Source organism: Labrus bergylta, chromosome 20 (genome assembly GCF_963930695.1).
Source record: "Labrus bergylta chromosome 20, fLabBer1.1, whole genome shotgun sequence".
In the NCBI taxonomy this organism is placed as follows: domain Eukaryota; kingdom Metazoa; phylum Chordata; class Actinopteri; order Labriformes; family Labridae; genus Labrus; species Labrus bergylta.
In genome coordinates this window covers 16,680,958-16,707,599 of record NC_089214.1, presented here as the reverse complement: position 1 = coordinate 16,707,599, position 26,642 = coordinate 16,680,958, and the positions used below count along the sequence as shown (strand labels likewise).

The window sequence follows — 26,642 nt, the reverse complement described above, 5'->3', positions numbered from 1 at the left end:
CATCTCTACCCTTTAGACCTGGCAGCGATGTGGTGAGAGGAGCTTTAGTTCCCCATTTTTACTTTTCCCTATCTAGGTTTCTTTTTTCCCCCCAGGCATATCAAGATTGCAGGGTTTTGTTATTTCAGTTTGGGCTGGAGATCACCGGTAGTCTTATTTTCTTTGTGTCTTTAGGTGAATCTTTTCTTCTTCTTACTGTAGTTTTTTCAGCCCTTTGCCTCACTCTCTCCTCCCAACAATCCTGTCTCTCTTCAGCTCTCCTTTCCAATAAAGGCATAAATGGCCAAAATATCTTTAAAAAAAGGACATAGTAAATGGGCCTCCAGAGGAAATTTGAGGAACTTCAGTTTCTTACACTTCCACACTGGCTTCATTTTTCAACACCAGTGGTTGCTGCTTGGTTTATACCAAGGCAGATGTCACTTGAATATCTTAAAGTTAGCCCAATGGGGACACTGTTCCAAATGCATAAGCAGGACTGCTTTATGGAAATATTGGATTTACAGAATGTGTGCAGAACAAAGGCTCAGAGGTTAGAAAAGTTTCCTCACAGCAAGAAGGTCTTGAGTAACATTTGCCTCATGGATAAGCAAGTAGCCTCTGGTTGTTCAGCTTCACAAGTGGATCCATCTTTAATATCTCTGCATGGTAAGACCTATTGAAACTGTGCGGTTAGCATTTCTTTCCATAATGCAATGGCACATTTATAGTCTTTATAACTCCAGCTTCTGTAAACCTGCAATAGCAGTTATAGATTTCAGTAGCCGTCACATAAATGTGTTTTAGATTTGTCTTATGTTCAAATCAATGCTTTGTCCAGAAACAATTCTACAATTCACTTAGCAGACACTTTTATCCAAAGCGACGTACATCAGAGAGTAAGTACAACACAAGCAAGGATCTAGAAAAGAGGAAACGATGTCAGGAAGTGCAAATGATCAGCTTTGAGTCCGATTGGACACACAGGTGCTGACAGGCATTGCACAGAGGCAAAGCACAACATTGATGGCAGTTCTTGAGAGCTTTAATCAGTATAGAAACCATCTTATAAGTCATCGTTATAAAACAAAAACCATCGTCATTACCGTCATCATTATTAATAATATCGAGACTATCATCATCCTCATCATTTTGTGATCAAGGGTCTGCTCTACAACAAACATGCATTCAATCTGCTTAATGAAACACTTTGCCAGTAGAATTTTCAGGACATTTACTACAGAACTAATCACTATCAGTATTGTGGGTAATCATTTAGACATTCAATGGGAGAAGATCACATCCACATCAAGCTCTTATGGACTCTCTTTTTAATCCCAACATCTGATGGGGTGTTGGGATTCTGAGGAGGGCTTTGTGTTGGGGAGATGTATATCCATGAGGTTATTATAAAAAGATATTTGATACATTTTTTCTCTAACCCTGCCACACAATAGTTGATAAAAATAAACAACAAGAATTGCAACACTTTGCATGCAGAACTTATGAATAAATTTGGAAACACCGGGTATTATTCAGATGGAATAAATTCTCAGAGGACCGACAAGTGTGTCAAAAACCAGCAGGTACTTTGGGCTGTAATTAATACTGGGGAAAGGGGCTGGAAAAAACATACACCACATGTGCTCTGGATGGGATCTGAATCACTGAATATGCAATATTAAAATCATCTTAACAACCACACAGAACTAATCCTGGCCAGATAGGGCTAGAAACTTGAACCCACCGAAGGGATTTTTCTTACGAAAGACGGGGCTAAAACATCATTGATTTTTCTGGGTTATTAAAATGGAATGATAACACAGTAGAGAGTTCTCTCATTAGAGATAGCCAGCCTCTCATCAAAGAAAAGTCTATTAAATGTGTTAATCTGGTTTAACCCTGCTTTGGGCAAGGTATGAAATCATCCTCCATGGACGGATTTTATGCTTCAAGAGAATATTTTGCATTGCAACAAGGGCTTTGCTGAGCAGGCATGCTTTATTTTAGCAATGACCTGATTTATACACATTCACACCAGAGACACGCTCAGTAGAAACAGTAGGAGCACAGCACTAAATCTGATGCTTAAGTTTGTTTTTATTGAGTCTTACCAATTTTTTTTTTGGCCTTTACTTTAAAGGTCACATATTATCATAATTTTTAACAAGTTAACATAAATCTCAGGGCTCCCCTTAAGAGGTCTGTGAAGTTTCTTTTTAAAAATTCACTCCTATCCTGTATTGTATCATTCCTATAATCCCCTCTATTTCAGCCCTGCTCAGAACAGGCTGTTTATGTGTCTGTAGCTTTAAACACAAGTGAGCTATGTTTGACCACGCCCCTCTCTGGAAGATGATACCTCTTGGGCTTTCTTGCACCATGCCCTATTATTTACAGTGAGAAGGTAGACTCAGAGGGCAGAACAAACACCTAGCTGTGGGAGTGTCACCCTCCTTGGTGAGGGGTTACTGCCCTTTGTGATGTCATGAAGGGAAAATATCCAAACGGCCTGTTTAAACACATTTTAACACATTTTAAACACTTTTTCTGAAAAGTGGAGCAGGCAAAAGACGGAGAGGATGGACTTTTCTCATTACTGGGTGGTTTGTAGACAGACTAGGGACACATGTTAGTGTAAGAAGACCATGGTAAAGCGCATTTTGCATAATATGTGACCTTTAAGGGTTCTCGCCAAACAGTAATTCTTAAATCCACATATAATACACACAATACTGTCGATTAGAGATACATCAGACATGGTTTGATAGCTTTCGAGGCTGTAAGAGGATGGTAAGTCGATGTGTTTGATTGAGCTGGAGGGACTGTGTTAACAAACTGTATTATCAACTGGAGCTAACAAGCCAAGGACAAACATGATTTTGGTAGCAACAATGTATGACCGACATGGACACAGTTCAGTGGAGTCCAAAACAGCTTTGGTGTATGTGGTTGGATTGGTTCTACTGCACATTTAAATGATTATCACTTGAATGATCGCAGCTTCTTTGTGTTAAGCCATTCAAGTTTTGAACTCATTGTACAGTACCAAGATGTTATTTTCAGCTTCCATTTACATTGAATGGCATCCCCCTCTGTGCCTGAAGTATTTTAGTCAAAGAGCGTGAAATTGAGTTTAGGACCAAACAATCTAAACCGAATGTTGTTGACATTTTCATTGCACATGCAGGTGGTTTTTTAAGCTGTTCCAATTTGCTACAGCTGAGCAGACAAAAAAAACTATTTACCCTGCAAGCTGAAGTAACTTTTAGTTGCACTGTCTTACCGGGAAGACCTTTGTATCAGTGCATGTCGGACAAGGTAAGGTGCTGGACAAGACACGCTTCCATATTACCAAACGTTTTAATGAGTGGACAATGAAGTCGAGGCCAAAGCAGGTAAAGAAAATCACTTAACACAAACGTCCATCTTTTATAACATTCAGAGCCCTTCTCTAAGATAACAACTGCTTATTCAAAGTTCAGACCACAGTACTAACAAGACAAGTGATGGGCTAAGTTGTGCCAAGATAATTAAGTGACTAACTACATAATAATAATTCCAGAGCCATGGGACAGTTATTGCACGCATCGCAAGGCGTGATTGATCTGTGTGCCTCCACCTAGCCTTCAGACACAAAGCTGTTAGGTTTGTAGCCCGGCTCGGAGGCAGTAGACGGAAAATGAATGGGTTATGGGCTTTATCTGTAATCAATATGGACTCTGTACTTTGTTTTTTTCTTTAAAGGCTGGATTGATACGCAGTCTGAGCTCTTTGGCAGAAACAAGAGAAGTGACAATAGACTCAGGAAGACAAGAGGCCGGCTTGCAAGAAACTGTCAGCTAGGAATTATTGAGTACTGAATTTACTACACAATAGCGTCAGACTCTGTTGCTTTATCCGCAACATCGACATCGAGTACTGAATTTACTACCTACTCACTAACACAAACACACGCACGCTGGTTTTATATATGCACTCCTGAAAATGTCAGACACACTGGCCGTGGAATCGTCCAGAGTTGCTTGTTGACATGGCTATCCCTGCCTGACTGAATACATTATAATATTGTGTTCACAAATAACAAAAGGAACAATTAATGCAGCATTAACACAAAATGTTCTATTCTTGACTTCCTTCCTCGTGGGCAAATAAAGAACCTTTTAGAATCATTAATATTTAAATTTTTAAATATGCAAAGGTAGGAGCTAAATTTATGTGTGGTACAACTCATGAATATGCAGAAAGCAGCCTCATTTCTCTGTATTGTCGAGTGTGCATTTGGTTGTATCCAGAGAACAGGCATGTTTTGTTAATTTCACTAGCTGTACAGGAGGGCCTCAGAAGCCTTTGCTCTCTGGCTTCTTTTATACACACATTGTTACTCTCACACTCAGATGAATGCTCACTAGTAGTGATTCTTTGTAGTGTATTTGCCTGCCGCAGGCCACTCTGTCAGGTGATGAGTGTTGTTGTCAGGGCTGCTGCAGGTAGAGGCCAGGAGGGATGGCCTGCCCTTGCCAGAAGAGCCAATTATACCAATGACACGTTCACACAAACTGCTTCAAACTCCACAAACTCCCACAGACACTGATTAAAACTAAAATCAGTTTCCAAACACTAATATTTTAGGCTTTGTGGCAACACCACATGATCTGTATGTTGGGTCCTCACAGGTCTATTTTTATACAACCAACCATGTATAAAACATTTCTATTCCACATGAGTTAGCCAATAAAACTTAAAGTTAATACATAATACCTAAACATTTGGAGATTTCCATCACATACAAGTGTATCAGGCAATCAAAAAGCAAATGCTAGTTTAAGATTTTGGAAGCATGCTGCAGGGACTTTACTCTCATGAAGCTTCAAGGAGTTAGATGGGGTTTGGGTCGGTCTTGTTGCATCTTCACCACTAAACTCAGAGAATTATTTTTTTAATAATTTTTTTAATGAGAAGCCAATGTTGTGTCAAACTAGGGATGTTCCAAGCCATCCATTTTCCTCATCGGGTAAACAGAGAAATGTCATTTTCGACTGACCGACTAGTCCAAAAGGTATGAAAACACTCAGATAACAGTCAAAGTTATTTCAAATTGACTGCTGGTTAATGATGTAGTTTGGTTTGCAGAGTGTGGCAAACATTGGCAGTGCTAGTAAATCCCTATCACAAACATTGTAGTATAAAGAGCATAAAGATTTTCTTTAACAGGAACAGGAAGGTGTATAATTAAAGGAAAACACCTGACTTTTACAATTTCAGACTCAAAAGGAACGATCAAATATACAAATTAGAGATAAATCAATATTATCGGCTGATAATGACGCTATACGAATAAAGATTGATTGATTTACCAGGAGACATAAATATAAGAAAGGGCTCCATCTGTTGACAGAGTTCTAGTCTCTGTGACCAAGAAAACATCCAAAGTAAAAAGAGGCATATCACTGTCCTAACTGCAGACTTAAGAGTCCCGAATGACTAACAAAACCAATAGAAAAGTAAATGATTGCTTCCGTAACAGCTTCATCGTCTTATTGCCATCCTCCTGTGAGGCTCTGTCTTCCAACAAGCTCCATTGTTCTTCTCAGCGTTTAATTCCCTCCTGCCTCTGCTGCTCTGCCTGCTCGTTAATCTCGTCCACGTTGCAACTGCCACTTCTCCCTCTCTAGGTTTCGCATATGTTTCCTATTCTATTCATCCAATATCTCAATCCTCTTCTCTCAGGTCTAATGCGCCCCCCTCCCTCCCCCCTCTGAGATTCATCAAGACATGAAACCAGCTGGATGTTTAATCCCTATATTATGTACTCATTCTCGGAAGTCAGTTGTATTCTTTCTGGGGTCTTTTTATTGCACATCTGCTTATAACATAGCCACACTTTCCTTTTCTCAGGATAGCTGTCTTTTACGGTTAACTCTTAGTTTTGGTAATAACTGTTTATCTCTGCTGGTCTTTATTTGGTCAAACGTTAAGCATCAACGAGGACAGAGTAAAATAATATAGTGGTCTTATAATATAAGACTTCATTTTGGAGTAGTCACCGTAAACTAGGTGAGATTTGGTTTTGTTTGTCAAGTGTATGAATGACACAAATATGAGAAACTGTGAAAGGAGTGCCTCATGCTCAGTGGCACAGCTAGAGTTTGTTGGGGCCCTAGGCAAAAAAAAATCCTTTTTCTTTTTTCACTCCCATACTGATAATTCATCTTCATTTTCCTTAGGTAACTTTCATTGACAAACTTTGGTTTTCACAGCAATAACACTTCCAACAAGTAGTATGGAATAAAGACAATGGGCTATCAGATGGGGCCCCCTTAGGGAGGTTTTATACTGCCAATGCAACATTTGCACATTTTGAGGCAATGCTGTGATTTAAGGCCTTGGGGGCCCACTACTGGCCTGGGGCAGTTGCATGTCTTGCCTATTAACAAGCAGCGCCTCTGCTCAAGCTTCTGTTGTTTGAGTCTTGCTTTTATAAGTTAATATGCTTAAAAAAAAAAAAAGAAAACTAACCAGGGAATGTTAGTGAGAACAAATGACAAACAATAAACATAAAAAGAGACAAAACTGAGATTTACAAGCCATATCCTAAATCATCACTAAGGATGATAGCATTCCCTGCATCCTGTTCCAAGATTTTACAAGGCAGTCGTGCTTAAAAATGTAACACATCTTTTAGTGACACAAATGTCATATTAAATAAATGGAGATGGTATACTGGGAGATGGAGGGTCTAAGTTTTTTAAAGATTTTCTAAACAGAAGACAAGCCAGTATAATGATGAATGGACTTGAAGTTGTATAGCGCTTTAGTCTTCTGACTACTCAAAGCGCTTTTCGGTAGGTGTGCGCTTTGCCGATACACACTGATGGTAGAGGCTGACATGTAAAGTGACCGTTAGAAGTAACTGATCCCATTCATACGCCGCCGACAAAGCAGCAAGAACCACTTGGCTTTAAGATACTTGCCCAAGGACACATCATACATGTGGCTGCAGGAGCTGGGGATCGAACCTCCAGCCTTCTGGTTGAGAGAGGACTGACGTTAACACTGAGGCCCCCACTACGCCTTAATCCCTACACCCCACGCCCTAATAACTGCTAGAGTTATTTTATATTCATTGACCCTCTCTTCTGATGACATCACAATATTAGTGAGAGAAAGAAACTCTTAATCTTCTAATCACACAAAGTGCAAATCTTGACAGACTACAAAAGTATGTAGTTTGTAGAAAAAGTTTGCTTAATCAGATGAACTGTTCCCAAAAGAGAGTAGTTAAGAAAGTTGACTGTTCTCTATGTAATTGTGAATGATGACACTATGTGAAACACCTGCAGTTAATCTGTCTGGTCAGATTCTAACAGTGATTTGGATCGTGCCGACCGAAACAGCCGATGTTTATGTTTTCCACTGCACATTTTCACAGTGAACGGCAGGTCAAAGGGAGATGAGAAGATTTTTTTTAGAGAATAGGATGCAGCAAAAGCAAAAAGGATGTGAGGTTTCTTTAGTATTCAAGTTTGATTCCAACTTCAAAGCGTTGGTCTGACTGTTGAGCTCACCTTCTCGTAGTACTCCACGTTCTTCTCAGCAGTGCATACAAATGCGGACCTGAGGTCGGTTCTCATGTTGTCCTGCCAGCGGGACCAGTCTCCCTTCAAGGCGTTGTTAGCCTGTTCCACCCGGTCTGCCAGACCGTCCACCTCCTCCTGTAGCTGTAAATGAAACACACAGGACACTGAGTCAAGCTTCCCCAGAACAAACATCGCAGTCTGACAAATACAGCATATGTTGAATTAATTAAATATAACTCATATTTCTTCATTTGTACAATAAATGCATGTCATTATGGTTTATTTTCAGACATTGGAATCATTTTCATGTCTTCCAGGTTAAAGGTAAGGATCGAGTCTCAACTATGAAGTCATAAATCATGTTTAAGTTAACGGGGAACCCAATTAGTGTCTTTTTTGGCACTTTTTTTGTGTCAAGGGGCAGCTGTGGTTTAGTTGGTAGAGTCAGTCGGCTCTCAACCAGAATGTGGGGGGTTCGATCCCCAGCTACTGCAGCTACATGTCTTCTGAGTCATTGGTCAAGACATTTTACCCCAAATTGCTCCAGCTGCTTCATCTGCGGCGTATGAATGTGTATAAATGGGATTAGTTACTTCTGATGGTCTCACTACATAGCAGTCTCTACCATCAGTGTGTGAATGTGTAGGTGTGACCTGCGGTGTAAAAGCGCTTTGAGTAGTTAGAAGACTAGATAAGCGCTATACAAGCTCAAGTCCATCTACCATTTACCACACTCATCCTGCATAGTAACATGCTTAGAGCCCAACAACAGCTTTGCACACCCACTGACGAACATCCTGGGAAATGTTTTCGACAATTACTTCAAACCTGAATGCTGGCATCTGAAAATATGCAGAATTATATTTTTGAAAATTAGTGTGTGTTATGTCCACTGTATCAGAATAATATAAGAAGGAACAGGAAGTGGCGGTACAATTTAAGTCACTGGTGTTGACTTGGACTTACATTTTACTCAAGTCATGAAGCTGTTGTTGACGAATAGATAATTGACAACACAGACATGCAGCTGAACTTTGACTTAATGTAGCTTATAACAGGCTGCATATTTTGTTTCTGCAGAGCTGCAGGACTCTGTAACAACACTGTTGTGTTTCCTTACAGCTGCCACACAGTACAACCTTGACTACACCCCTCAGTGGTACAGGGTGGGAACAGACTAGTGATGAATGAAGATACTGCTTTTTTCCCCCCTGGCCTCCTAAATTCACTTTTTCACTGGTAATGACTTGATTTTCTCCTCGAGGCCATAAAATAAAATAATGTTTGTGTGTTCTGAATCAGCTCGAATCAATGACACAGCAGACAGTCACATTGAGCGGGCGAACACAAGGGTTATTTTCTGAATGAAAACCAGCAGGCGGCCAACAGATGATGCCTCAGATTATCCCATTCATGTGCAAAGATTGCTGCGTATGCAACAGAAAACTGTCAGTGCAAATACAAAAGATTCAGCTCAAAGATGACAAGTGACATGGACTTTGTCATAAGAATCTGAAGTATTCTATAATATTGAAAGATTATAGCTTTAAAATAGCTTTACTTGAGTTTATTCATGACACCTGCTTAGTCATAGTCCTTAGATTTCCATGGGTAAAAAAGTTCACACATTGATCGTCTGCACAGGCGCAAGGGTTAATTATAGGGAATCAACTGAATTGAGGTAGTGGCCCAGTGGTTAGTACATGCGCCCCATGTATGGAGGCTGTAGTCTTCCAAGCGGGCGGCAGGCCCGGGTTCGAATCCGACCTCTGGCTACTTTCATTTTCATGCATGTCATTACCCACCTTCTCTCCCTGATTTCTGACTCTATCCGCTGTCCTATCTCTCTAATAAAGGCACACAAAAAAAAAAAAAACAATATTCATTGATACGTCTACAACTTAATTTCTCATCAGATCAGCAAAACGTAAGTAGACACCCTCGCTAGTCGGCACCAGAATTACTAGTTGGATAAACAAATCAATAATATTTTTATACATTTGCCCTTGATAACGGTCAAACTGCAACACAGCCATCCGCCCTTTGGCCATAAACTGACTGTAGCTACAGTTACTGGGCATTTTCTTCCCGCTCTAGTACCAGGATGTAAACAAGCACAGTGAACTGATAGCATGTCGCAGGAGCAGAGTGATTATGCAGCTTTTGTGTCTAAAAAAATTTATGTAGGCTGTGTATGACTGAACTGTCATATCAACCGGAGCGACATTAACCTCATATAGCATGAGCATGTGGATGTTAGCCTGCAAGGAGGACTGAAGGCTGGCACTACCAGCCCCGCTAACGTTAGCCAAACTCAGGTAACTAAATTGTTACTTAATTTCCAGTTTAACTGATTAGGAAATTAATTACCTTGGAACATCCCCAGAATCAAGAAAAGTTCCCCAAAAACAAAGTGTGAAAACGCTGAATCGAGTGACTCTCACGGTCAGAGATAGTGGCATGGTGTCGTCGCGTGAGACTTGGCAGCTCTGGTTGTAGAGCTGCTGTGTCATGTTCGCCGAAAGTTCAGTGTGCTCTGGAAAGGTCCACTCTATATCACATTGGGTTCTGAAGTCTGCACCAGCATTAAAAGATGCACACAGCCACCTATTGTACTGTATGTGTAGCGCGTTCTGCCTTAGAGATGAAGTGTGACATCTGACTTTGATCCAAATGATTTTTGCATGATTTAAATGTATCCCGAGAGACTTGATTTTACAAGTAGACTTGAGAAGTCATCCAATTGCCTGAATTTAAATGCAGAAAACAAACTATTTACAGCATAAAAACAGCCAGTGGTCTCTTATTAGTCTTTATCCACTTTTAAACCAGGCACGCACTTTATGGTAAACACATTTGATCTGAATAAGAGGAGGTCGCAGGGGAGTAACAAATCTGTGTACTTATATGTTTCATTGCACAATGTCATGGTTCATAAGTCATTGGTCTCTTAACTATTAAAGCAGCATTATATCATCATCTGAGAATTACTCGATACATTGAACAAACACCCACTGCTTTAACAATCCTTTACGCCACTGACAGATTAGTTAGTGTCTCCATAAAGCAGAGTTATTATTACATACTAGGATCAAGAGTACTTCAGCATTAATACAAGTAAAGTTAGCCTGAGACTGGATGCTCAACCCAAAGCACAAATGATATAACCTCCCATCACAATGCAGATAATCAGATATTTTTTTCATGCAGCTGTATTCACTGAGCCTGAGCAAGGGATTAGCTGTCTGACATTTAAACCGACACTGGCATTTCCTCAAGTTCAATAAACACAGCATGCTTAACACGGGCTTATCCACAGCATTGTACAAACCGAGGGGATCTCTGTGGCCTGCTTGTTACTACAGTGATATCGATCCAGCCAACTTGTAAAAGGCTTTTGGTTGAGTAGCAACAAGCATCCATATGAGGGTCCTATTACTTTTCAGATGTAACATTGGGACCAACAGAGCTTCAGATAAGACTCAGTGTGTACGTTAGTAACTGAATAACCTGACGTCTGAGTCCCTCCATGAATCTGAAAAGTGACAATATAAAATTGTAAAGTCTAAAATATCTATTTCGTAAATTAATTTGGACGGTCTTATTTTCTAGTATTTCTAAAAGATGCATTCAGGTACTTTAATCAAGAACAGATAACACTAAATGTAATTCATGAATACAGGTGGAGAAAAAAAACATTCAAAGCAAACACAATAAATGAAAGTGGTGCCGCTGTTCTCAGTATAAAGATGTGTAAAGATGATGTGTTTAAAATGGTAATGGTAATATCTTCCTGTGTTCATGGTGTATCACTGCTGCAAAATTAAAGCAACACTGCCCCCTCCTGGTTGTGTTCTGTCATTGAAACACCACCAGCCTCTGGAAAGGACATGCGGTATATACTGCCCTAAAGTGAACTTTTTTATGTCTTGGAAAGTGACTTTCAGGTTATGACTGAATAGATACCATGAATATTGATCAGTGATGTCACAACTTGAGACAATCATACTTCTATGACTTAATGTAAAAATAGATTTTCCATCAGCTAGATTTTTTAAACAGCTGATTCTCATCTCTACGATTCAGGACTTCATGGGACCGATCATTTGAGATCTACCTGTCTGATCGTTAAACACGACTCTTTGAAACTTTCATGCAGTAAGCCATAACCTATGTATCACACTTTGAATATATTTCACAAGATAACTGGAATGTTTATTCATTTTTAACCCTAGAATCTTAAACATATTTCATTGCTAATCTGTCGTGCATCATCTGTTGCGGCTCACAAGCTTCACTCACTCACGACTCTTTGATTGCACTTTCAATGTTGACATGTGATTTGGGCGTGTGTGTGTGTGTGGGGTTTGTTTTTGTACTGTGTTGTCATTCATGTGAGCTGTGTGCGCATTGATGCTTTTTTACATGATCTAAGTTCCTAACGGAAAAATAAAGTTATCTGAATTTTTCTTTCTCACAACAAACTGGAATGAAATAAAGGTCAAGTTAAGGTTCACAATGCTGATCAATCAAATGTTACCTATGCCTATACAATTGTGTGTCAGAGCTTAGCATCTGAAGTAAGTCGACAACTTTTCACAAAGTTGGTAACATTTTCTTTTTTCCTTTTAACAAGTGTGGTAAACTCCCTCCCCACCAATGTCTATGGTTGTGTGTTGGGCCCTTGTAACTTAAAAAACCCTGTAAAGATGGAACAAAACGCAAACAAAGTAAACAAAATTTCACTCCAATGGGAACAACTACATTCTTGGAATCGTTTTTTTTTCCTTCAGAGAAGCAACAAAGATGATTGAAACGTGTGAAAGAAAATATTTGTCCAGATTGTGCTGTGAGATGAGAGGATGCAGGAGGTCAACATTATCATTAGGACTAACTACCAGTGTGTTTGTGCAATGAGGACACATTCTAGGTCATTTTATTATTGTTATGAAAAATAACTTATTGTACACATTTATATTTATATTATTTTTAACTGAATTGAAACTTGGGAAGTTTTATTAACTTGTTCTTCATTTACCTGCCACACCTGAATAATATGAAGTCTACGATTATTCTTTTCATGATAGATGTAAAATTCAAAGTGTTAAGGCCCTGACACACCAAGTAGACGGCAAAGAACCAGTGGCGATGAAGGCTGCCTGTGGCGTTGCCTAACGTCGCCAAAAGTTGCACTAGAACACAACGCAAAGACTACAGCTGACGGCCAACCATCATGTACATTCTGCACATGTGTGAGAGGAAAGAACTCTCCATGCCAGCAGGCGGTGGTAGTCCCTTGTTATGATACGAGAAGACCATTTTCACACCGCTGTCGCTCACCACTCGTATTATAGGTAGCCTACTAATGGAGAATAATGTCTGATAAACAGTTGAAAATGGCGCTGGCGTTGTCAGCCCTTGGTCTTTAAATGACAAATAAGGAGAAAGCACACTAATGGGTGAAAGCATGGAGACTACAGCAGCATGCTCAAGGGGCTTTCCTGAACCTGTGTCGAGAGCTGGAGATAAATGAAACCTCCCAACAGCCAATCACAGAGATTTCTCTCACCGAACGAAGACGTCGATTCAACATGTCCAATCGGCTGAAAAATGGCCGACGGGTAGCGACGGAGCCAGACACCGCAAAAACTAGACCGACGGCTGACGATCTCCTTGGTTTGACCTTTTTTTAATCCTAAAGAGCCTGCACATATCGTCATGGTGTCAAATGGGGGGGGGGGGGGGGGGGGGGGAGGTGAATGAACCTGTAGCCAGAGCCCTGTCAGTAATTGATATGTACACTGACACAGGTAGCCGTCTTGAAACCTCAAAAGAGAACGTCTTGTGGGACATCTTCCCACATCGTTCATAAAGAAATAAAATCCAAGGGAGCTTTTAAAGATAAAAGCTGAATGAATTACTCAGCGTGTGGCCACATCGTTTCTATGACAGGAAGCACAGTTGGAAACAGTAACAAAGGAATCTATTTGACATTTCCATTCTCATTAGTGCCGATCTGTTAAAGGGAGAAGCAGTCTGATATGCATTAGAAGCAGGGGGACTGCGTTAGAGTTGGTACACACACACACACACACACGCACGCGCACACACACGCACACACACGCATACGCACAAGCACACGCACAAGCACACGCACAAGCACACGCACAAGCACACGCACAAGCACACAGCAAGTCTGGGGGGGATCTCTGTCCTCCTCCTTAATTAAAATCTCACAGATGGATTTTGATATCAGCTAGGTTACGGGGATACACACCTGTGAATCTACATACACAAACTCATGTACACAACAGTGCACGGTTGCAAGAAGCTAAAGTAGAGAGTCTAAAAATAGCTGTGTCCTTTGCTTTCCTAACTTTCCATCTTGGTTCTTTGTCTCCTGACATTTTGAAGCGAGTCGTCATCTAAAGAGGATATGGGAATTTTCATTACGCCGCGATTAGCTGCTGGGCTTACAGTGTGAAATAATATTGACAGCTATTATTCCCACTGAGCTGAGGAATGATTTTGAGCCAACAAGCCTGGGTATCAAGATAATCCTCCCAGAGACGCCCTTTTCCCTCCCCAATATGAGCTGTGGTTGGACCCTGTGGGAGAGGCCCCACTCCATGCTTCACTTTATTACACCTAATCTCTGGGAAGATGACTGCAGGACACACAAACACAATGGCAGGCTCAGAGTGAAGCAAGGAGGGGAGAGAGGAGTGTGTGTGTGTTTGATTTTTTTTTTGTCAGTGCGTAAGAATGTTACATTTCAACTTACTGCTTCTTGGTCGACTTTTCTGGATGCGAGGGCTTCGTTCTTGGCTTCATAGTCCGCCTGGATGTTGTCTCTCCGTCTCATCACAGCCTGAGACAGAGAAAGAGCAGCATAGAATTTCTTTTAATCAAACTTTCATAAAGTTAATTTTACATAAACTACGTTACGACATATTATCCCCCTTTTCTACCTTTAAAACAGTCCCCTGTGGTCTAAATGAAACATCTGTGCTGTGCTTTGGTCAAAATATAACATGAATCAAGCACCAGAGGAGGTTTGTGACCCTGTATAAACCAGCTCTCTCAGAACGCTCCGTTTTGGTGTGTGTGTCTCTTTAAATGCAATGAGCCCCCCCTGAGTTTTCCCTGTAGACATCACTCCTCTGTAGTGAGAATAAAAATGGCGGACCCACGCAAAAGTTTTTCTCTAGGCTGGGGGTGGAGTCCATGGGTGGAGATACCAGAGGAGGGGAGGGGATTTTTTTTAATAGAATCCCACTGTGACATCACAAGTTGAGCGAATTTGAAAGGCAGCATTTTCTCTGTTTTGTAAGACTTATGCAGACCACAAACAAAGGGCTGGATGGATTTATTTCAAATTTTTGGGGTCGGTAGACACTCAGGTTACCTAAATATATGTTCACAGACACTTTAATTTTTCATAATATGTCCCCTTTAACTGATTTGGCTGTAAACCTAAACATCTTCTAGCACTATATGATTTATTTTAAGCTGAAGTAAAGTCAATAAGTGAGGTGACAACTGCAAGCTAGTGTTCAGGTCAACTCGAGCAGCACTGATTTCACACGCCTCATTTTCAACAATCACCTGACAACCCCCTGGTGAAGTACCCATCCCTATCCAACAAACAGTCAGCCCTGCCACCACGTGGCAGTGTTGTCACAAGAATGTATTTGGAAATATTAGGAGAGCCAACCAACTTTACCAACCCCAAGAAAATACTTTGTCATAAAATACTTCCAAGAAATAAGAACTGCAACTGGAATAAAAACTCCACTCAAACTAGGGCTGCACAATTAATTGCAAGTTCAACGTTGTCACAAAATGAGCAGTCACACCAAACACATCACAACGGTCTGAATTTATCGCCATTAACTATTAACGAGCAATACTTTCTCACTCAGCGTGCATACATTTTAAATATTAGATGGAAACATGGGTACATAGGTAATACTTTCACACCATTTTGAAGGTACCCTCAGATTAATTGGTGCCAATTTAGTGGTGAAAACATATTCTTGCTTTTTGTTGTTATTCTTCTTTCAGGAGGACCATGTTTCAAAAATGTATTGTGAAAACAAAAAAGAAGGAGATACATATTAAATCTGTGAGTTATAGCCAATATACACTCTTTAAGAATGTATTAATTTATTGCACTATCGTTATCTCAAGATAGAACAATGTCATTGCACATTTTCCTCATATTGTGCAGGCCTAACTCAACCTCAGACAATCACTGCTTCTGCACTTTTAAGGTCACATATTGTGTAAAATACACTTAACCATGTTTTTCTAAGACTCATGTGTCCCCTAGTCTGTCTAAAACCCCCCAAATTATGAGAAAAGTCCATCCTCAACGTATTTTGCCTGCTCCACTTTTCAGAAAATTGTGTGCTCAAACAGGCTGTTTGGAGATTTTTACCTTTGTGACATCACGAAGGACACTAACCCGTAGTTAGGATGACACTCCCACAGCTAGGTGTTTTTTCTGCTCTCTGAGTCTGCCTTCTCAACGTAAACAATAGGGCATGGTGTAAGAAAGCCCGAGCCACATTCCCTTCCAGAGGGGCGTGGTCAGACACAGCTCATTTGCATTTAAAGCTACAGACACAGAAACAGCCTGTTCTGAGCAGGGTGGAAATCGAGGGGTTTGTCTCCATGATCAAATACAGGATCAGAGTGGATTTTTAAGCAAGAAACTTCACAGACATGTTTTTTGGGAGCTCTAAGACTTATTTAATTTAGCTGAAAAGGAGTAAAGTATGTGACATTTAAACTATAAATTGATAAATGAAAACACTCTTCATTGGCTTGCATCAATATTTCAATCCCCACCTAATGTAAATTAAAGCGCGGAAATGTATTAAAAAGTTCCCATGCCCAATCATAGTATCGGTGCTCCCCTGATAATACCTTCAACTTATAATGCGCATACTCAGAGTTAATTAAACAGGCTTTCTAGGAACAGACCCAATCCAAACATATGGACCAGCAGAAAAGCATCTTCTACTCTAGTGAGTGGGAGGAGTTCAGATGTGAGCAATCTGTTTGGAGCTCACCTTCACCGTCTCAGAACAGAGAACGTACTCGTGCAGGGCAGGAACAAGGACCTCAGACATATGGTGGATGTGCTCTTCTGTTTCCTTACTACAACGCTCCGCACAGCTGGCCACGCCCTTCAGTTGATCTGCTAGCTCCTCCTCCGACTCCGCCCACTGGGTGTAGGTGGGGGTGTACTGTTTAAGTTCATCCAGATACTCTGTAAGCAGAAAAAAGACACTTTTAAATACTTGCCAGGATCCATACTGTATCCTTTAAGCCATGTGTTTAAGAAGATCAGTGTTGATTTAGACCAATTCAGTCATGACTCTTAAATGTTAGCTTAGACATTTTTTACAATAACACTCTGCGGCTCATGTATGATAGAGAGTAATACGTTCAGCAAAACTGGATGCATTGTTTGTATTCTATTGTTCCATTTCATCTTGCTGTTCCACAACTTGTATTGTATATGGTCCTGGTCCCGGGCTAACAAGACTGCTCTAAACCCAATCGGATCACTCTATAACCACGCTCTCAAGGTCTCACTGTGATCTACTCAAGAAACATTAAATGTTGAACTTTGATGACCTCATCATGTTTTCAGGTATTCTTGTGGTACATACAACTTTCCGAAATGCTTTTATTTGGGACTACAGATGGAAATTAGCGACTCAATAAATCTGGTGCAACCATCTTTTAATTTTTATTTGTATCAATGATCAATGTCATTTTCCCCTGATTAATAAATATACATGAATACTCTTCGATGTACCTCTCTGTTCTTTGATGATCCTCTGCGTGACTTTGTCCACGGAGCAGATCTTGTTACTGAAGTCCTCAACATATTCCTGCATCACAGTGAACTCCTCCGGTCGACTCCTCAGGCCTCGTACCGAGTTGGCCATCGCCTTCACCGTCTCCCCCATCCTGCTTAGAAAACCTGGACCCTGCTTCCTGTGAGACGACAACTCCTGCGGGGGGGGGGGGGTGAGTCAGACAAACCAGGGCTTTAACTGAACTGTGCAGCAATGTTAATCCAGCCCTTAAATATTCATACTGGTCAAAACTCATGACTGTGACTAAAACTGAACAATTCCTGATTGAGGAAAAGGGATGCAACTACTAGGCCCATAATATGAAACCGTTTTTATGACTGTAGCTCTGAGGCCCCGTGTCCACCTAGAGTTTATTCCAGGCTGAAAAGCGCTGACTGTACGCTCGGGAGTGTTTGCATGAAGCGTTTGCATGAAGAAAAGAAGTGCTGCACGTCCCTCCTGTCTCTATGACAACAGTCTGTTGACAAAAGGCCGCTGTATGACAAACACGGCTCCGTTGCTTTTTACTGCATGTTTTATATCTGAAATTGTTTTTTAACCCAACACGGAGCAAAGAAGATGTGAGTACAAGATATGATCAGAAGGAGGCTAAAATAAACGGGAATGTCATACATTTTGAAAAGAGCGCCGGTGACGTCAACATCGCCTTTCTGAAAAGCTGAACGATTTTCAACTTGAGCGCTCGGAGCGGCCGCACAAAAACAGCAGAGCGCTTGTAAAAAAGAGGCTGGGCGCTGCGCTTTTCATCCAGGCGGTTGCTTTCTGCTGCCTGCTGCGAACGCTCTCTACCCATTGAAAACAACTGAAAAAAGACGCTGGCGCTGAGAAAAAAATGCTAGGTGGACACAGGGCCTGACTTAGAATAAAGGCTTGAGACCAGAATAAACTGCTCATAGCACCGTTACAGCTAGCTTATTATCACACTGTACCTCATGTTTGATCCATTAACAAACAGAACTGTAACAGTAGGGCACAGGATGTGGATTCAGGGGAAATAGTGTGCTTTAACTATGTATATTTTGGAGGGCTATTTCTTATTTTTAGATGGTTAACTCAACGTGTAAGAGGGACTGTGTAAGGAAGAAGCCAAACGCACCTGTGCTGTGAGGAAGACTTTGAAGTGTGGGCTGTAGGAGAGTATGGGATGCTCCGAGATCTTGTTGAGGAAGCGATGCAGAGCTTTCCTCCTGGTCTCGATGAAGTCATCGTTGAAGCGCTCCACCATGCCTTTCATCACAAACTTCTCGGGCAGTGGCTGAGGACGCAGCATGACACAAAAAGATATAACAGAGGAAGCTTGACCAGGTCAACAGAGCAGTTCCCGCTTACAAAACCAAACAGCCCATCTGGTAAGAACGACTTATACATCTGTAACTTGGAAGCAAATCCCTCCTGAAAATACGAGAATTAAAAGGTAGAAACTTAAAACTAAACGCTGCCGTACTCTTGCTGTATGTGCTGCTGTGATAAAATCGACATGTAATACATACATTTAAAAACTGATCTGATCGAGAGCCCCCTGGTGGCTGAATCTACATACTGTGTGTTTAATGTCACAATGACATCTCAATTCAAACCAAACAAGCCGATCTAGTCTGCATCATTATCTGCCTCTTTTCTACAACCTTTTATCCTCCACATACACAGAGCTAGCTATGTTCTCTAAAAGAAGCGGTTTGTGTTCAGCGCCAACAAAATCAAATAGGAAGAAAAGAGATTAAGCGGAAGAGAGTTACTTTCATGTAAATGTAGACTTTAATGTGAATGTAGTCTAAAGTGTATTTGATTAAGATTGAACAATATAAATCAAAAATGTGCTACAAGAGCAGTGAAGTTCATTTTAACATCAAAGAGGAGACTTTTTTTGGGTGGTAATGGCATTATATCACAGTATTACTAAATCAACAGGGAATGCAATATATTATTTTAAGAATGCAAGCCTGTGATGCCCTATTCAACTCATTTGTGTTCATGTTGTTTTAAGAAGTCACTGTGTTCAACTTGGCTGCAGCTTCTGATCAAATCTGCGCGGTTTTAAGTTCCGTTTCTCTCTTGTAAAGGTAGAAAACAGTACATTTCCTGATACGGTGTTGCATTTTATTGTGAAGAGTTTTTATGAAATGTGTTAACTGATCCTATCAACTGAGCTGTATCCAATGTTCAACCAAGTGGACAGGGCAGCAGCATACAGATGTTTTAAACAGATGTTGACGTGTGTTGATACATACATGGACGATGAGTGTTGGGTGGTTTTCTTCCAGTCTGCTTCGGAGCCACAGGAAGTCCTGGTAGCGCCGGCGTACCTCATACTCACTGGAGTCAAACTCGCTGCATGTGGTCTGTAGAAACAGTTTACTGATCAGTGCTCAGACAACAAGAAATGATCCCTGGTATCTGGGAGAAGTATTAAATCCCTTAGAGCAGGGATCACAGTTGAGGAAATTACTAAGACTTGACACAATAAGACTCAGATGGCTCACATTGGTGAAAGTTTATACATAAGATGAACACTCAAGGAGACATGGATCAACATCACACTTGTGTACTTGTGTAGTGCTCAACCACATCTGCTCGACTCTCCTAAAGGCATCACATATATCCCAAAAGATCTTGTCATTATCAGGGTCATGTCATACTGACCCACCTAAACTACTCTTTGACGTCAAATACACTTTGGAGCTGACAATAAGTCTACCAAACATCTTTGCAGGTATGAGGAAAGACAGTTGACACTCTCTAAGCTCCTCGGTCATCTAATCACAGCTGAACTCTATGAGGCCTGACTGACATGATGAACAGTGAATAAACCTAATGGCGTCTGTACATTACAATCTAAATAACTACGGAAATTCCACAACAATCACCAACTGGCGTCTCCGAGGGCCACATCCGACCCCCAGAATATAAATAATATCAGCTGATTTTATTATAAAGATTTAAGAACGATTAAGTGCATAAACCTGCTTTCATCAATGTTCTGAAAATGTCCAATATCCTCACAGATTAATAATTACACTGTGTGCATCCAGCCGTTGATCAGTAATACAATCCTTATGCACCGTGAAGGGCCTCCACTGCACTGTCAGCAAAGTGTTGATCACACTTGATAGTAGCACAGGGAGTCGGGCCAGGATCTGGTTAAAGTGTTTAGTTTAAGTAGTGAAGGCCTGAACAACTTTCTCCATATTTTCCATTCCTCCTCATCCCATCTACGTCACTGTTAGATTTCCACTCGGGTCATTTGAAAAGTATTTGTACTGTAGATGGCATGCTGTCCTCCTTTGCTGCTTGTACAATGGAGCAGAACATAAACATGTTGCTTTAATGGACAACGCAGGGATCGAGTCAAGGAAAACTCCACAAATAACCAAATAACCAAATAACAACGAGGGGTAAGTTATGATCAAATGACTTGGGTTACATGCAAAAAAAAACACGGTGCCATCTTCCAATATAGACATTAGAAAAAGAAGCCCTCCTCACCTTGGTCAAGACTCTGTACATGATGAAGGTTTCAATGGCAGTGACATGGCTCTCGGGGTTATCAACTGTGATGAAGATGTCTTTGGTGTGAGCGTCCTGTTGCTGCTGCTGATGCTGCTCCTCTTGCTCCTCTTCATCCTCCTCCAGTCTGTACTGGTTGACCATGGAACTGGGAGAGTTGGGCATGGGACCTCCATCTGCCAGGGAAGTGTTCTAGACAAGAGAAGATAAGAAAAAAAAAAGGCATACTGAGGAAAATACCACAGAGAAGATTACTACAATGCAAGCTGTGTTACTTGTCATCAGAGTGCAACACCATGACGGTCTTTGATGAGAGACTCTCTTGATTGCGTAATTCAATGTTTCAGTCCCCTCATTGAGACAGCTACTGTTGAGTGTAGATATTCATAATAGTGATGAATACTTAAAACATAATTCCTTTAGAAAGGGATCGAACTAAAAACCTTTTTTATTTCAAGCTAACTCCAATGCATTTCGATCGCCTTCTGTATGTGGTCCATGAAACAGGCTTTTACAGAGAAACCTGAAGTAAGGACAAAGCTATTTCTGAACAGGGACGTGTTTTCTCGGAAATCATTATTTTTTACACTGAGAAGTAGACATATTCTGCAACTTTCTGTCAGAAGTTAGCTCAGAGCTAACCGCCGGTGACCCTAAAACTGTGTAACATGGTCAGTTTCTTTAACTGATGCTAGTGTTGTACATGTCACGACAAAGAACTGGAAATTTAAAGGAGACGCTTACAAGGTTTACACTCCCCTGCAGAGAAATGCACGTCACAACAGATTTGACATTTTAAGGAGCATATGTTATCATTTTTGTACACTGTGACTGCTATGACTTTGAGAAGTTTGCATTTTGAAACAGTGATACATCCAGTTTATATTTACTTCTAACTCTGGGAGCCATCTGGGTCCTGTGGGCGCAGTTTCAATTTTGCAAACCAATCCAGATGGTGTGTGGGGTGAGAACTGACTGAGGCTAAATATGTTTTAGTAGAAAAAAGTGGAATGGATTAATCCTCAATTAGACCAACCCCTCTCTTACACACACAGACTCTACTGTACATTCAGCAATAAAGGATGCAACTTTAGCTGTTCTTTAATTTAAAAGAATACAGCAGTAAGTTCAAATATGGTCTGAATGTACCGAGTGATTTCAGATTTACACAGACAGCATCGCCACCTTAAACAAAGTCAAACCTTGTCCGTCAGGTTCAGATTAAATATAGAGCAGGACTACGCTGGACTCTTCATAGAGCGCCCGGTTGAAGAAGGAGAAATGCTTTGAATGTCTGTTTCAAGCTTTTACTAATAACTGGCACAATTATTTTCTGATCTCCATCCATATTTTTTTTTTTTTTTAGATTTATTTTTGGGCATTTTGTGTCTTTATTGGAGAGATAGGACAGTGGATAGAGTTGGAAATCCCATCTCCCCCTATCCCATTTTTCATAACAATGAGTAAGGTCTTCTTTTACCTTCTCTTTTGTAAAGCGCCTTGAGAAAACACTTGTTGTGAATTGGCACTTTACAAATACTGATTGATTGATTGATGATTAAGAGTGGTCATCATTTTTTTTAATGAATCTCTACGATGACTGACTGAGTAAAAATCCTCTCATGATGACTTTAAGAAACTTTGCTTCAATGCAAAAACTCTATGACTCATTCATCAGGACTGGCCTTTCCACAGTGAACATGTCACATTCAAATGATCCAGTTAGTGCAGCTCACAGCAGTGAACCACAAGAGTGCTGCCTGCAGCACTCATCTGCAGGCTGAGAAACTGCTGAGCTCAGCAGAGGACCCTGAACTGTTCCACTCAACAAAACAAGGAGGACAAACTTCTCTCGCAGACGGTGGAGTGTGTCAGTGGATCATGGCAGCAGTTGGTCAACTTCTAACTTCTGCTGAAAACAACAGACATTTATTCACAGTAAATGAAACGCTAAGAGGAACCACAACAACTAACATCCTTGCCTAACTGATGATCAAGTTGTTATGGTAACAACCTGCTGCAGTCCAAACCTGTTAGACCTGTTGGAGTTGATGTGTTTCAATAAAATAGAAAAATAAGCTCTTTGTCTACTCTTTTTTTTTTTTCACACCTTATACACAATGCATCTCCCTGGGGCACTGATGGCCTAGCGCCCCATGTATGGAGGCTATATATAGTCCTCAAAGCGTGCAGCCCAGGTTCAAGTCCGACCTGTGGCTCCATATCCCACATGTCATTCCTCACCTTCTCTCTTGATATCCTATATCCTATCCACTTTCTTATCTAATTAAAAGGCTTTCGTAGAGACATGCCATGTATATCGTTGCCATGGAAACACTGGATGTTACATCGGAGAACGCTGCATTAAAAACATAATGTAAACTCTATTCGTGGATTGATTAGCTTGTCAATAAACATATTCTCTTCCTCAGGTTTCCTGTTTGGTCTTGACTGTGGTCAACTTGGAGTTCTTTTTCTTCAGGGGTGGGGGGTGTGGAGTAGCAGAGGGGATCACTCCCATGATTCACCGCCAGCCTCGACGCCATCTTTTGTCTTTGTTTTATTTGAGAGCCCCCTGGAAGTTGAATTTAAATACTCTGCGTTTTACAGACTTCACATTAGAAAATAAAGTTCTATGATATACACAAAAGTGTACTCGCCACCCAACTGCAGCTGAAGTTTAAAAATAAGTCTTAAAAACTCCTTTCCTATTAATTCTTGATAGTCAGGCCAGTTGGCTGTCGATAATTAAATGAAATGCTTTATGACTGGTGAATAAATCTAGTAATATCTGCGATAAAATAAGTCGATATTGATAGTCACTTGATACGCTTATATTGACTGTCCGATTACTCAGTTGCGCTCTACTTTTTTTATTTCATGTTGGTTTCTAGCCAGAGTGAAAATCTATTCACACAGGGATGAGACAGTGTGAAGAAAATGCAGTCTTGAGGGAAATAAAATCAAGAAGGAGATCTTCTGGTGAGCACTGTGTCTAGCCAGAGGCCAGAACTGAACACAAACACAGCCAGGACCTACCGTTGTTCTCTTATCCCTGTTTCCACCGGAGGAACTATCCCCCAAAACCATGGTCTTTTTAAATGAACTCTGAGCGTTTCCACCAAATCTACCAGGGTAGAAATGTAGTTCTGGGGTAGAAGATCTACCCCTAAAGCAATGAGTTGCTTGGCAGCCATCCTGTTAAAAAAAATGCTCAAGGTTGCTGGAGTTTGCATGTCAATATCTTCAACACTTTGCACTGCACTCAACGACATCGCATTTACAAAGGTGGCCAATAGTTTCACTGAAAAAGAGAGAACGGATACTCTGAAAGCCATCACATCCAGTGGGAAACAAAATAGCAATACTACATGACAAGAGGGCGCATGTCAGGGGATGATTTTAACTCCCTACTGTATGTCTATTGGAAAAGGGTTAAATGAAAAACAGTACTGAAATTAAAAGACTGACTGTGGAAGTTAAATACTCTGACATAAATAACGTTTTTTTAGGTTACTAAATAAACTCAGATCGTATCAGAACAAAGATCAAAACAAGGACTTTTATAGCTTAGCTTCAACCTCTACTTTTTGCCTTGCCAAAAGACAAAGAGGCCAAATCCCAGAGTTTTCCTGAGAGGTGAGGAATAGTAAGCAACACTTCATGTAATGACCTCAATGTTTCAACAAACAGCACCTGAAGAATGAACACCTCCATGAGTGTTAACAAAAAGACAAGCATACTTCACACTGATCACATAAGGCCTTGTACTTGCAGCCTGACTGTTGAATAAGTAACTAAAGATATATTTACATTGCAGATTTGTTTGACATCTTCCTTTATTCATGGTGAATAAAACCAAGCCCAGCGCAATAACTGAGTAAGCAAATGGGAGAAAAAAAAAATCTAATTTCAATTTTGAAATGCCAGTGTACAATACGCACACATTCATGAATTAGAAATGTTGATTAATAGGCTTAACTCATTATAAACTATCATGTATTTATTAGATAATACTACAGTAGGCTACAATAAGAAGTGTGTGCTCATTTAATAATTAAAAAGCTTAGTCATTTCTTCAAACTATATATTTTGTTACCCGTCTTAACCCACTGTTTGATTATTTGTTGTATATATTTTACTAGACTACTTAAGAGCATTATTTTAACTTAACTTCATGTGTATAAAACTATACCACCAGCAACTTGCAAGATGCAAACAGAGAAACAACAACCTGCACAAAACTACATACAGAAGTGGCACATTTTAACGTTGTCATAATCAAATTAAATTAAATCCACAACATGACTCTGAGTCTGGTAGGTCTATGTAATTTCCAGAAGGAGTATTTTAATTCAGCATCTTAATTCTTAACCAAATACTAACCTAATTAAAAGCTAATCTACTGGATAGCCTCTTGTATTAGTTGTTTTGGAGTCAACTCGTTGAAATGTAAAAAAAACAAAACTGGAAGGAGTTTCGCGCCAGTTTTTATCTTTAAAAAAAAACCCAGCAGAAATGGACAGTGGGGTCCTAAGGTCAACCCATCAGCTGATCCAGGACGTTTGGTTTCCTTCCCTTTCATCGTGTGACAGTCTGAGTTGCACCACAGACCGTCACACGATGCCGTACAGACTTTTTAGGGAACGTGTGAACCATATTTTATCCTGCAAGTGAGAGTTGAAACGGGAATCTTCGTACCTGTCGCAAATCCACGTAGCAAGAAAGTCAATAACAGTTTGGGGAGAGAGAGAGAGAGACCGAAGCTTTCGCTCTGTTTACAGGAATTACTTTTGTTTACCTTGCTGAAGACCTCCAGGTCTTCGTCCTCGTCCAGGTCCAACATGTGTCCCGAGAAGTCCGCGGGGACCGTCTGTCCACTCATCTCTATGTCACACTTTTTAAATGGACTAAGTTCATGAGACAGACCTGAAGTTAACTTCCACCACAACTTCTGAGCACCAGGAAGGTGCCAAGAGCGACACTGAGACTGAACGGCGCTTCCTGAAAAAGCTTTCAAAATAAAAGCCACACGTTTTCTTTCATCTCGCAATTATTTGCTTGGATTTTAAAACGTAATTTGTGGCAGTGCTAAATAATGAACAAAAAATAATAATAATAATAATAAAAACTGTATTCAAAGTATGAAGCGTGGCATGGAAAATTAAAATGCTGAAACATTTATTTTTCATAGTAAGCACAATTTACATTTTTACAGACTTTCATCTGGATTCAAAAATAAATTATTTCTGCTTTAGTCGTTTGTGTTTAAATTTAACACATAATACGTAAACAATAAATAAGGCAAATTAAGAAAATAAGCATAAGCATAGGCTACGCTATGAGCAAAGAATTGTTCTCTGAAATGCTGGTTTCATAAATATGCCTGAATAATTTTCTATATTAAATACTGCTAAATATTTGAGTAACATCTATATTGCATTATCCTTGGGAAAAATTGGCTTGAAATCAAATTTTGTTCGGAATTTTTAAATAAAAGAAGGATTTTATTTTAGTTAACCCTCAATACACTTCCGGTAAAGTACAGCAGATTTTCTCTCTTAACGCAGAGCTGATTTTCGTTAGGGCGCAGATGCGGAAGAGTCAGGGGAAAAATCACTCCCTTCATTTTTTCCCTGGAACGGAACAGAGCAGGGCTGGTCATTCACTTCTTTATCCT

At 40.3% G+C, this 26,642-nt stretch overlaps 1 protein-coding gene across 1 annotated transcript in view; it reads right to left on the bottom strand.

Moving 5' to 3' along the window:
• The window catches only part of snx7 (sorting nexin 7), a 41,742-nt gene extending 15,796 nt beyond the window's left edge, over nucleotides 1–25,946 (bottom strand). Inside the window, exons 1-8 of the mRNA XM_020655642.3 lie at nucleotides 25,764–25,946; nucleotides 20,942–21,154; nucleotides 19,687–19,797; nucleotides 18,555–18,713; nucleotides 17,395–17,593; nucleotides 16,640–16,839; nucleotides 14,344–14,430; nucleotides 7,548–7,700 (exon numbers count right to left, since the gene is read on the bottom strand). Of these exons, the coding sequence (XP_020511298.1) occupies nucleotides 7,548–7,700; nucleotides 14,344–14,430; nucleotides 16,640–16,839; nucleotides 17,395–17,593; nucleotides 18,555–18,713; nucleotides 19,687–19,797; nucleotides 20,942–21,154; nucleotides 25,764–25,847 (1,206 nt within the window). The 5' untranslated portion in view covers nucleotides 25,848–25,946. The remainder of the gene's footprint in view (nucleotides 1–7,547; nucleotides 7,701–14,343; nucleotides 14,431–16,639; nucleotides 16,840–17,394; nucleotides 17,594–18,554; nucleotides 18,714–19,686; nucleotides 19,798–20,941; nucleotides 21,155–25,763) is intronic.
• Between the last annotated feature and the right edge of the window lie 696 nt (nucleotides 25,947–26,642).